The sequence below is a fragment of the Pongo abelii genome, chromosome 7, assembly GCF_028885655.2.
Source record: "Pongo abelii isolate AG06213 chromosome 7, NHGRI_mPonAbe1-v2.0_pri, whole genome shotgun sequence".
NCBI classification, from domain to species: Eukaryota; Metazoa; Chordata; class Mammalia; order Primates; family Hominidae; genus Pongo; species Pongo abelii.
This window is the reverse complement of record NC_071992.2, coordinates 10834545-10846566: the sequence shown is the minus strand read 5'-3', so window position 1 is coordinate 10846566 and position 12022 is coordinate 10834545. Positions and strand designations below refer to the sequence as shown.

Sequence of the window (12022 nt, the reverse complement as noted above, 5' to 3'; positions counted from 1 at the left end):
AAAATAAGATTTCTGCCTTCAAGGAGACTAAAATTTTGGAGAGAGAGGTATATAGAGAGGCAGATGTATAGAGAGATTAAACTAAAATACAATATGATAAAGGCTGTAGAAACAGAAGGGGAAAGAGACTGATTCTGGAATAAGGATGGAAATTAAAAAAAAAAAAAAAAAAAAAAAAAAAAAAAAAAGCTGGCCTGGTGTGGTGGCTCTGGCTCAGGGCTATAATCCCAGCACTTCAGGAGGCTAAGCAAGACAGCAGTGGGAGGGTCACTCCAGCCAGGAATTCCAGACCAGCCTGGTCAACATAGCAAGGCCCTGTCTTTACAAACAAACAAAATAGCCAAGTCTGGTGGTGCGGACCTGTACTCCTCGCTACTCTGGAGGCCGAGATGGGAGGATCGCTTGAGCCCAGGAATTTGAGGCTCCAGTGAACTATGATCGCACTACTGCACTCCAACCTGGGTGAAAGAAAAACACCCTGTCTCTCTCTCTCTTTAAAAAAAAAAAGGTTATGTAAGAAGATACCCTGCACAATACCAATGCCTTGCCCAGAGGAGCAGCTTTTGAGTTCTGCAGTCAACCTACCTGAATTTAAGTCTTGGCTCCACCACCTTATAAGCGGGGCAAGTTACTTAATAGTTTGTGCCTTGGTTTCTTCATCTGTAAAGTGGAGGAAATAGAGTGACTGTGTGGATAAATGATTGTGTGGATAACCAATCCATGCAGCATACTTGGCACTGTGCCTGGCACATAGCAATGTCCAGTGTTACTCAATAAATGTTTGCCCAGTAAATGGATCCCAGTTTTCATATGCAATCCAAGCCTTTTATTTTGCATATTCAAATGGGCCTCCCATTTTTAGTTCCTCACTGAACGTATTCATTATGAATGGCTAAGATTGAGTTCAGACTTAGGATCCTGGTGTTCCCACCCTAAGAGATAAGGCCTCACTCTGTTTCCCAGGCTGGAGTGCAGTGTTGCCATCACTGTTCACTGCAGCCTCAACCTCCTAGGCTCAAATGATCTTCCCACCTCAGTCCCCCTGGTAGCTGGGACTACAGGCACGTGCCACCACACCCCGCTATGTTTTTGTATTTTTATTAGAGATGAGGTTTCTCCATGTTGTCCAGGCTGGATTTCGAGAGCTTAAAGTCACAAAATGTTGGGATAGGAAGGAACCTGGGAGACAGTTTAGTAGTCTCTTCATTTTACGTACAGAAAACTAAGGCTTAGAAAGTTAAGTGACTCGCCTGTGGGCATGGCACTCCTCTGGTGGCAATCGTGGGATTAGAATCCAGGAATCCTGACTCCCAGACCAAGGAGCTCCCTCCAGCCTCAACTAGACCCTGATCCTCGAGGCCTAAGCTTCGCTCTACACTGACACTCAGGCCACAGCAACCTGGGGTCCCTCCCTTCTCTTTCTATGGCGCCCCAAACAAGAGACTACCTGTTTCCCAGTTCTTAGGGCACATCTAAGGAAGAATTTAGGACCTTTCCCAGTCCAGGGCTAGCTCTCAACTCAAAGAGGGAAGAAAAAAAAAAATCAAAAACCACTTCAGACCATAAATGGTCCACGTTGCTTACAGTGTTGACTTTCTCCTTTAATTCTCATTCAAGGAGACTGCTTCGCGGGGGACCTGTTCATGATCCTCAACTTAGTGTCACCAACAGAGGTGGCCGTGGGTGCTTTCTGTAGAAAGGACAGATGACACGTGAGGCAGGCAGGAGCTCGGGCCACCTGTTCTCCAGCCTAATGGCCTCAGGTAACAGCCCAGCGGCCTCGCTCCTCCTTCCCCAAAGGCAAGGGAAGAAAAACGAGGCAACAACCAGAGGGAGGAAGGTGGAACTGGAGGAAACTGAGCGCGGGGGTGGAGAATAAACTAAGCTCCATCACACCTTTTCAAGCACAGCAATGACAGTGTGTGCTGTTATAAAAGAACACTTGCTCCATGAGAACATTAGAAACGTACAAAAAATTTCACGCAAGACCTCGCCGTCTTTATACGCAGATGTATTTACGTTGATTTCTCTACCTATCTTATGTATCACTATATAATTCGAATGAACCCTAATAGAATATTGACCGGGGTCCTGAATTTTCTCCTCCCTTGCACAGCGTAATTCCCGTGAAACTGTGCTCATGCCAATCTAGATTGAATCCGATCCTTTGGGCCGCGGCGGCTCCGCCTGGGAGGGCGTGGCCCCGGCGCTGGGGCGGGAACCGGCTTCTGGGGACCCGCGGCCTCTGCGCCTCAGCTGACCTCCACCGCGGGGGGGTGCGGGGGTGCGGGGGTGCGGGGTGCGGGGCTGCCCCGCCGGGAGGCTGGGAGGGAGAGCAGGCGCCGGGACCCACGCGAGGGCGCGGGCGGACGGGGGGCGGGAAGCGAGGCTGCCGAGGGGAGGAAGCGGGGCCGGCGCAGCGGGCGCCAGGCCGGGCAGAGGCGGGGGCGGCCGGCCGGGGGCTGACCCCGAGCGCCGCCGAGTCTGCGCCGCCCGCCGTCGCGCGCTCGCCTCCAGCCGCCTGGGGTTCCGCGGCGGCCGTCAGCGCGCACCTCATCAATAAGGCCTGCCAGGCGCCGGCCCCGCGGCCATCCATCACCCCGGCTGCACCCCCGGCCGCGCACCGAGGCTTCTGCGAGCGCCTGCGGGGCCTCTGCGTGGAGTGGGCCGGCAGCGTTGTTCTACCCGGCAACAAATATATGGCTTTATTCCACTTCTTAATCCCAGTGTCTGTTAACGATGTGGTGTTCATTTGTTCCTAAAGAGCTGTAAGGAAGCTTAGAAATGATTCGGCAAGCTGGGCGCGGTGGCGCATGTTTGTAATCCTAGCACTTAGTGAAGCAGAGGCGGCAGGATCGCTTGAGCCCAGCAGTTCGAGACCAGCCTGGGCAGCATGGCGAAACCCCATCTCTACAAAAAAATAAAATTAGCCAGGCGTGGTGGCGCGCGCCTGTGGTCCTACTGGGGAGGCTGAGGTGGGAAGATCTCCTGAGCCTGGGGAGGTAGAGGCTGCAGTGAGCTGAGATCGCACCACTGCACTCTAGTCTGGTGACAGAGTGAGACCCTGTGGAGAAAGAGAGAAAGGGAGAAAGAAGAGAGAGAGAGGAAAAAAAAGAGGATAGATTCAGCACACACACACACACACACACACACACACACACACACACACACACACACACAGAGAGAGAGAGAGAGAGAGAGAGAAAGAGAGAGGGAAAGGATTGATTCAGTACAACCGGTGCCTTTCACAGATGAGGAGACCGAGGGCCAGAGTGGGCGGCTGGAGTGCCTGAGGCCACAGCAGGAGGTGGTGATGGAAACTATACTGGGGCCTGCATCTCTTGCCCTACCCCCACTCCCAGCCCTTGTGCCCTCCAAATGGGCACTCCGCAGGTCCAGGATCGATATGAGTGTTTGGCATTGAATGTGTGAAAAGGGCGAAGTCATAGCTTATGGGTGTGGGTGTCAGTGCATGAACAGCACAGAGTCCGCAGGCATTCTGTCGCCCAACTCAGGCCACAGCCTCTGTGTGTGTGTGTGTGTGCATGTGCTTGTGTGTGTGTGCATGTGTGTGTATGCGTGTGTGTGCATGTGTGTGCGCGCGTTTGTGTGTGTATGTGTGTGTGCATATGTGTGTGTGCGTGTGTGTGTGTGCGTGTGTGTGTGTGCATGTGTGTGTGTTGAGGCCAGAAAGAGTACTAGGTAAAAGAGAGGGAGAAACACATCTACATTAAAAGCAATGTGTTTCCTGAATTCATTTAGGTCGTCTCCCACCTGCCCTTTTCCCCAAGGAGGTGCCGTGGGTCGCTCTTACTGCTCGTGTCTGCCAGCACTCACTCCTCCTCCTGTCTGCAGGACGCTTTTGTTCTCTGGTTTGCGGGTAGAAACTTGTGTTCATCCTTGTATCTACAAGTTTGCATGATGCCTGGCACATAATAAACATTCAATAAATGTTTGCTTTGTGAATTGTAGCTCTTGTGAGTGAATTCGAATAATTCTGGATCAGAGGGCATGTAGGCTGAAAGAACTCACAGATCAGGTGTCCAATCTCTTTTCATAAGAGGGAGACTGAGGCTCCCAGCATTGCCCCATTGAACAATTGCCTGGTTCACTCAAGGCCTTCCTCTGTAAGGTCAGAGCTGGCATGGCCCTCAGGGATCCCTTTCTTTTCTTCCCCCAGAACATTGCGCTGCCACCGGCTCTCCGAGCCATGGACTGCATCCTCATCACTTCTTTCCCTTGCCACCTTTTGGTTCCTCTGCTGCTTAATTAGCAAGCTCTCCCAGGGTGAGGGACAGAGAAGATCACGGAAGCCAAACTGTCTGCTTTGTTCCTAAGAGGAAACAATATTTTGTGGGGGATTGTTTTGTTTTTGTTCATGGTGTTGTTTTCTTAGTGTTGGTGGTGTTGGATTTTAAATTCAAATTCAAATGATGAAATTGAAATCAGTGACCAGTGGGTGTCCGCTAATCTTAACATCCATTTTTCTTCCATGATCACAGAGGTATGACTGGAGTTAGAAACAATCATATTATCAAGAACTCTGTGAAGAGGTAGAAACAATCTCTCTCTCTCTCTCTCTCACACACACACACACCCCCCTCACTTTTATTGAAGAGCAAAGGTAGCAAAGACATCCTGTGGCCCAGGCAGTCAGTGGCTTTGGGCTCTCGTGTGATGTCCACTAGACTATAATTGCTGTATATACAAGCCCGGAGTGTGGTTTTACCTGGCACAGAGCAGTTTCATCCTGCTACCTTGCGCCCTGATGGTAGCCCATCCATGTGAACATCGTGACCTGCAACTGAGCATAATGGAAATCGACTTAAGAATCAGAGCCAGAGGCTGGGCGCGGTGGCTCATGCCTGTAATCCCAGCACTTTGGGAGGCCGAGACAGGTGGATCACCTGAGGCTGGGAGTTCGAGACCAGCCTGACCAACATGGAGAAACCCCGTCTCTATTAAAAATACAAAAATTAGCCGGGCATGGTGGCACATGCCTGTAATCCCAGCAACTTGGGAGGCTGAGGCAGGAGAATCGCTTGAACCTGGGAGGCAGAGGTTGCAGTGAGCCAAGATCGCACCATTTCACTCCAGCCTGGGCACCAAGAGTGAAACTCCATCTCAAAAAAATTAAAAAATAAAAAATAAGAGCCAGAGTAATGGGTTCTGCAGAACGATATCATCTTGTACAGAAAAAGCCATGTTTCACTGACCGCTTTTCCCTTAGTCCATTCAGAAATACAGTCCTACTCTCAAGGGGCCAAAGCGTTTCTCCTTCAAGGCCAGTCCTTGGCTTACCCTTGCCTCAGGGGAACACCTGGACCAAACTCAGTTCCAAGGACTGACCGCTTCTCTCTGCTTCCCATCACCCTCTCCCAGGCAGCCATCAGGTTGTTGAAAGGGACTTAGCAATCCCTGAGCTTCTGCTGTTTGGCTTCAAGACCTTCAGGATGTGAGAGGAGGATAACCCTCACTCTGATGTCACCCTTCCTGCAGCCTGCCCAAAAACATGAGTGCACCGGCCCTCGTGTGTTTGTGCCATACATGCTCAAGATAGGCACTGGAGCTGTACCCAGGATGGACCACTGTGGCCATTCCTGTGGACTGAGGATGAGCAATAGGGAGGACCAACCTTGAAAACTGATCCTTTAAAAAGAAATGCAAGGCTTTCTTTTGTATATAAATCACTCTTCTAACGTATTTTAGGTGGGAGTCAAACGTGTACCAGGGATGTGGACTCGCAGTAAAGACAGGATGGGGCTGGAGAAAATGGGAGCTGAAGAGTCTTATCCTGCTCCACCTCCGCTCTTTTTCCTTCTGCTTTTTTCAAAGCCAGATTTATTGAAGTGCAACTTATATATGGTAAATTCACTCCTTTTAGTGTACAGTTTTCAGAGTCTCGACAAACACACAAATTATGTGACCACCATCACAAGATATGAGAATAGTCCCAGTGCCCCTCCAAATTTCTTCCTCCCCCTCTATAGTCAACTCTTTCCCCTCCTCAGCCCCTGGCAGCCTCTGATCTGTTTTCAGCCCCTATTGTTCTGTCTTCTTCAGAATGTCATAGAAAATGGATTTTGTCTATCATCTTTGGAATATTCTTTCACTTAGCTGAATGCATTTGAGATTCATTAGTGTTGCTGGGTGTTTGTTGTTCATTCCTTTTTGTTACTGAGTAGTATTCCATTGTATGGATGTACCATGGTTTACCTATTTCCCTGCTTAAGGATCATTTGAGTGGTTTCCCTTTTGGGGCAATTATGAATAAAGCTGTAGGTTTTGAAGATAACAACAATACTATTTTAGAGTTTAAAGTTTAAAACACAACTTATATTTAGCTCTTCTTGTCCTGAAGCTCATTGCAAATAGTATATCTGCTGGGGCATGTTCAAAGACTGGGGTGAGGACGTCACAATCCCTGACAAAAAGTGGTGTATGGAGGGGGTGTGTGCATCTGCATTCGACGTGTGGAAAGAAAGATATGAATACAGAGCTTCGGAAGTGCAGTAAAGACAAAGTGCTCACAGGGTGATTGAGAAACTGAGGTGGCAAGTAAATCTTTTATTTGCTCTACCTGTTCTGAGCCCACCAGCCCCTGAGCCCACCCACCTGCTCAGGGAGAGTGCGGGACCCTGGAACTGGGCATCTGCAGAGACTTCCTGGGGGAGGGGTGTACTTTGCCCCTCACTGGGGGAGGCACCCCGGGGGAGATGGTGTGAAATAGGGGAGGGAGGAGGTGATGAGGTCGGGATAGCTCTGCACCTTCCTGAGTGACATCCTGCCAGTGCCCTCCACCTAGGTGCGGAGGGCTCCATATCACTTGCGCCCCTTTGCACCTTGGATTTTCTCTCTTCACTTCCTTGCCCTTTGGCAATTTGCTGTTCATTAGCACCTGTGCTGCAGACCAGGGAGCAACACCAGAAGTCCCACTTTAACCGGAGAGCCCCGTCCTTCTGTCAAACACACGCACAGGACTAACGAGGGGGTTGAGTGGAAACCAGCGGCAAAGAAATGGAGTGGGAGGTTCTTCTTTAAAATCCATTCCGTTCAGAACACAGTGAATACCCTTTGGCAGAAGAAGGACTATCTAGCTATTCTAAGCTCCGTGCCTCCCTTTCTTGAGACTGTTGTTACAAGAAACCAATGATTTCTAACAATAGGAAGCTCCCAGCTCGGGAAGCGGTGTTTGGAGGGGAGCAGCGCTCTCGGTGGGCACCTGCTGCAGTTGACGTGGGAGGGGTGGTCGTGGAGGCCACTTTCCCGTCCACCGCCAGGGAAGCCTGGTCTGTCTGAAGGGGTCCTCGCCTGCGCCGAGGACGGCCGGAGGGCCGGGCCTCCGGCCTCAGCACAGCCCCCCTTTCAGAGGACCCCAGGTCTCCGCGCCTGCGGACCAGAGGCTGTTTTCGCACTTGGGCTTCGCGCTTCCTTGACACTTTCCTGTCTCTGCTCGCCGCGCCAGGTCGCGGCGCCTGCCTGGGCGTCTTCCCCAACTCCGGGTCACCTCGGGGCGAGGGCAAGGGTGCCGGGCCTGTGGGGCGTTCCGGCCACCACGGGGCTGGGGAGGGAGCGGCCTTTGAGGAAACGGGCCGAGCTGGCTCAGGGAACGCCAGATCTCTAGGGTACCCACCAGTCCCCTGATGTGCGCGTTGAGGTCTTGGGCCTGGCGGCGCTCCAGCCGCGGGTGTCCCTACCGTCACCACTGTCCTCCCTGGGAGCTGGGCAAGGGGAGCCCTGGACTCTGGGTTGACCTCGTCCCTGTCGGGTTCTCTCTCCTCCCACCCAGGCCCGGCCGCTTTCTGGCGTCCTTCCTCTCCCAGGAGGTCCTGGCCTCTCTCTGCGTCGCCAAGTCTCTTGACTCTAAGCTCGCCTTACTTCCCAGGGTCTGTGGTCTCTCTCCTTTCTTTGTCTCTGCTCTCTCTGCCCGTCCATTGCCTGCTTTGGTTTTTCCATAATATTTCATCATTCAACATTGTATTTGACTTACTTATTGTCCGTTTTTCTCTTATAGCATGTAAGCTGCTTAGGATAGAATTCTTCTCTACTTTGTTCCATGCTGAGTACTCATGCCTGTAGTGTTCCTGGCACAGAGTAGGTGCTCAGTCAATGTGAAATGAAGGAGTGGGTGAGTGAGTGAATGCACGAGTGAATGAATCCCCATCTCTCCCTCTCCGCTGCTGGCCAGTCATTTCTCTCTGCCCTGGCTCTTCCTGTCCTCCTCTGTCTCTCCCGCTTTTCTCTCCCTTCTCTTGTTTCTCCTCCTCCACTCCTCACCCTGCATTTTTTCCTCTATCCTGCTGACTTGGTCCCTCCATCCTTCCAGAATTTATGGGTTGGGCTCCCTATGCCTCAGAAAGGGTGCACCTGGCTTCTGGTCAGCCTTCATCCCCGGAGGCCCGGCGACTCCCTCGCCAGTCTAACAGCCTAAGCATCTAGCCAGGTTCCCAGCTCAACTTCCCAAATCCTGGCTGCGCACAGGGAAGTCCCTTCTTCCTGCAGTCCCCAGGACCTGGGGACCCCGGGGTGTCCTTAGAAGCAGCCTAGATTTGAGCTGGTGGTTTGTAGGTGGGAGCAGCTCCACAGGCAGATGAAGCCACCGGGGAGATTTATGCCACCCAGGGTGGGCCCCTCCCTCCAGTTCTGGCCGGTGTTCTACTCTGAGAAATGGCAGTCCTGCCCACCAGTGCACCAGGTCCCTTGAGGGGAATGTTTCATTCTCCATCTCCCAGCAACTTTGATGGATGCTATTAGCAGCCCTTTTTAAAATTTTAATCATTCACCCAACACTTATTGAGCACCTACTGTAATCCTTGCTTTGGGCAGACCAGGATTTTGATCACTGCCTTCACAGAGCATACCTTTTGGGGGTGTAGAGGGGAGGTGAGTGGTGCATGTGTGTGGACAGCCAACCCCATATAAATTACTTTATAACTTCAGGGGGCATGGACAAGTGAATAAAGCGCAAGATCATTTTACTAGTCCAAGGATGTTAACCATGGTCTTGCTCTGGGCTCAGCGCAAACAGCACTGTGACTTCAAAAGTCTCTAATTGGGGAGTAGCGAGGCCCCACATGTAAAAGAATTGGGGCCTGTGTCACCAAGAGAGATCTCAGAGGAGGCAATCCCCGAAGGAAAGGGCCCCTTACAGACTCAAAGAACCTCTAGTCTGGGAACCAGACCCCCTATGGTCTGGGTGGTGGGTGGCCTGGGCAGTAGGTGTTAGCAGCTCTTTCAGGCTGCTGTTGTCTCCAGGTCCTTGGATGGGGAGGGAGAGAGGGAGCCAGGTTGGCAGCGGGAAAAGAAGCATACATGGCGGCGCGCGGCCACTGCCCCTCCAGCGCTGGTGCTCCTCAACGTGCTGGAGCCCCTGCCTGGACTTGCAGGCACTGGACCAGGCTTCAGTCCTAGCCTCAGCTACGCTGGACCTGAAGAGTTCCTCCCTATTCAAAAAGGCTATGGTGTCTGTCCTGAACTCAGCAAAAATGTTCAGAGATTCCTTTTCACTTTTTCCCCTCTTCCTGTGGGCTCTTAGATTATGAGATATAAACTTTTTTAAACATTGATTTTATTTTTTAAATGTTAAACATGCTCTTTAAAGGAAACTCAGAAAAATTTTTTAAAGACAGTTTTAGAAAATACGTTTTCATGGTAGAAAGTCGATATTAAATAGAATGGAAAAAAAAAGAACTAAGATTCAGGAATCCAGGTTCTAGACCTGCAGTTTTGCCCTTGCTTTGCCACCTCAGACAAGTACCTTAACCTCTCTGAGCCTCCATGTCCTGGTTTCTAAGGTGAGGGCGATAACACCGTCTTTCCCTCCCTCTTGCTAATGATATTGTTGTTCCCTAGAGAAAAATGAGATTTGAAAGTGTTCTGTAATCTGGAAGTGACTATAAAATATGAGGGGGTGTGCCAGAAACTCTGGTCCTCAGGGCTGGAAGTACCAGGAAGCATTTGCGGAGGTCTACAAGGGAGAACATGTATTCGCTCTGCAACCCAGAGTAGTAATTTCGAAAGGAAGACCATTAACAAGAGTTCCTCCTTCCTCTCCTCACGTCTGTAACCGCTGCAGAGCACGGTTCCGGGGGAACAGGGCGGGGGCTCTACGTCCACTCCGTACCCCCAAGAAAGAGTGTCCGAGGCACGGACCATAGGAAGTGAAGGAAGGTTGGTCGACCTAGCCTTGCAGCTGAATTCGTTCTCCATTTTTCCTTCAGCAGGGACGCATCCTGCTCCGCACCCTGGTTCTCGGCGCTGCGCCCGCGGAGGCTCGTGCAGGGCACTGCGGGCCGCGCGGGTGAGGACCGAGTGCCGCGCAGGGAAGGAGTATCGCAGACGGGCGCCCAGGCCCAGAGGGGGAATCCAAGGGCTGTGTTGCAGGACTCGGCATTCGTTCTGCGCGGGTCACCTTGAATGTCTGCCCGGAACCCTCGCCGCAGGTCTGCAGAGGCGCGTCCATATCTTGGAGGAATTCGTTCCATAGAATGAGGATTGATTCTCTCTGGGGTTTCTTGTTTTCCATTATAAGACTCTGGCGACCTTGGTGGCGCCAGATTTTTTCAGACGTTGCTTTTGTTCCGGGTGTAGCGGCCAAGATCACGGTCCCAGGCGTTGCACTTGGTTTAAAGCAAACTCGGACAGATCCCACCAAAAACTCGCAGAAACTCAGCGCTGGAAAACCATCAGTGGTTTCACTGTGAATTCCAGCATCCACCGTTTATTTTTATTTTTGGGGGGGATCCAGTGTTTAGATTCCTCTGTACACAATACGCAGCCTACAATTTGCCTCTTCTAGGGTATGGACCAGCTCAAGTCCCAAGAGCCTTAATGGAACAGGGTAAAGCAATTTATTCTTGCCTTAGAGATATTTTTTAAAAGAGTACAGTACACCTAAGTAATTCTTATTTGTCTAAAATCTGACGACCTGACGCTGGGTCATTAGACCCAGGCTCTTAGAAAAAAAAAAAAAGTCAAAAACGTTCACAGTGTTAAATTCTCCTCCTAGACTATGGGAAAGGAAACCCGAGAGAGGACTTGAATGGGGATTGGGCCTCTCTACCCAGGCCAGCCCAGGCATATCTTCCTTAAAAATAGCCAAGAGGCCGGACCTCAGAGCACCCACCGGCTGCCCCCCTTCCCAGCGGCCTCTGGAGCGAGAGAGAAGCCTGGGAACCTAGAGAGGCGCCGATAAACCTCCTCCAGCCGGCGGCCCAGCGAGGCCTTGAAATGCTCCGCGCTCCTGGCAACGCGCAGCCAACCTGCAGGCTCCCGCTTGGCCCAAGGGAGGGAGGGGGCGAGTGGCGAGCGAAGGAGGAAAGGAGGGAAAAGGAAACACCCCCCAAAAGCAGGCCGTTTGCCAACCACCCCTGGTTTGTCCTTTAGCTGAGGCCTTGGGGAGAAAGTTGGGGCGCTGGACCTAGAGGAAAAAGCCACAAGAAACATAATTTTCTCTGTTCCAGGCGCCTTCCAGAGACAGCGAACATTCGTGGGTCAGGGGATCCCAGGTTTCAGTCCACTAGGAGTGCCAGCGGAAGGTGTGGGTAAAGGACCGGGGTGGTGGGGGGTGGTGGGAGGTGGTAGGGGTGGCCCAGGGCTGGCAGAAAGCGGCGGCTCAGGTAATCTGGGGTTCCTTGCAAGCAAGCACCCAGCAAAAGCAGGCGATCCCACTCAGCGGTGTGGCAGCGGCCATCCACAGCACAGCCTGTTATAGCCCCACCATCCGCAGCACAGCCTGTTATAGCCCCACCATCCGCAGCACAGCCTGTTATAGCCCCACCATCCACAGCACAGCCTGTTATAGCCCCACCAGTGTACAGAGCAGGGGACTGAAGTTTAGGAAGGATGGGGAGGGCGAGGGTGAAGGATCGCCGCAAGGCACCGCGCCTCCCGCTGCAGCCCATCCCGCACTACTAGGAGAAGCCGGCGTCGGAGCGCCGCCTGTGTCCTTGGCTGTGGGGAGGACGCTCAGATGGCACCCCGCCAGACACTAAGCCCCAAGCCCCTGGCTTGTTGCTAAGAA

General features: G+C 52.0%; 1 protein-coding gene across 1 annotated transcript in view; it reads left to right on the top strand.

Annotated features, from left to right (window-relative positions):
- The window catches only part of LOC129060826 (uncharacterized), a 43316-nt gene extending 32421 nt beyond the window's left edge, over positions 1-10895 (top strand). The window contains exon 5 of the mRNA XM_054561092.1: positions 10221-10895. Coding sequence (XP_054417067.1) covers positions 10221-10416 — 196 coding nt within the window. The 3' untranslated portion in view covers positions 10417-10895. The remainder of the gene's footprint in view (positions 1-10220) is intronic.
- The last annotated feature ends 1127 nt before the right edge of the window (positions 10896-12022 follow it).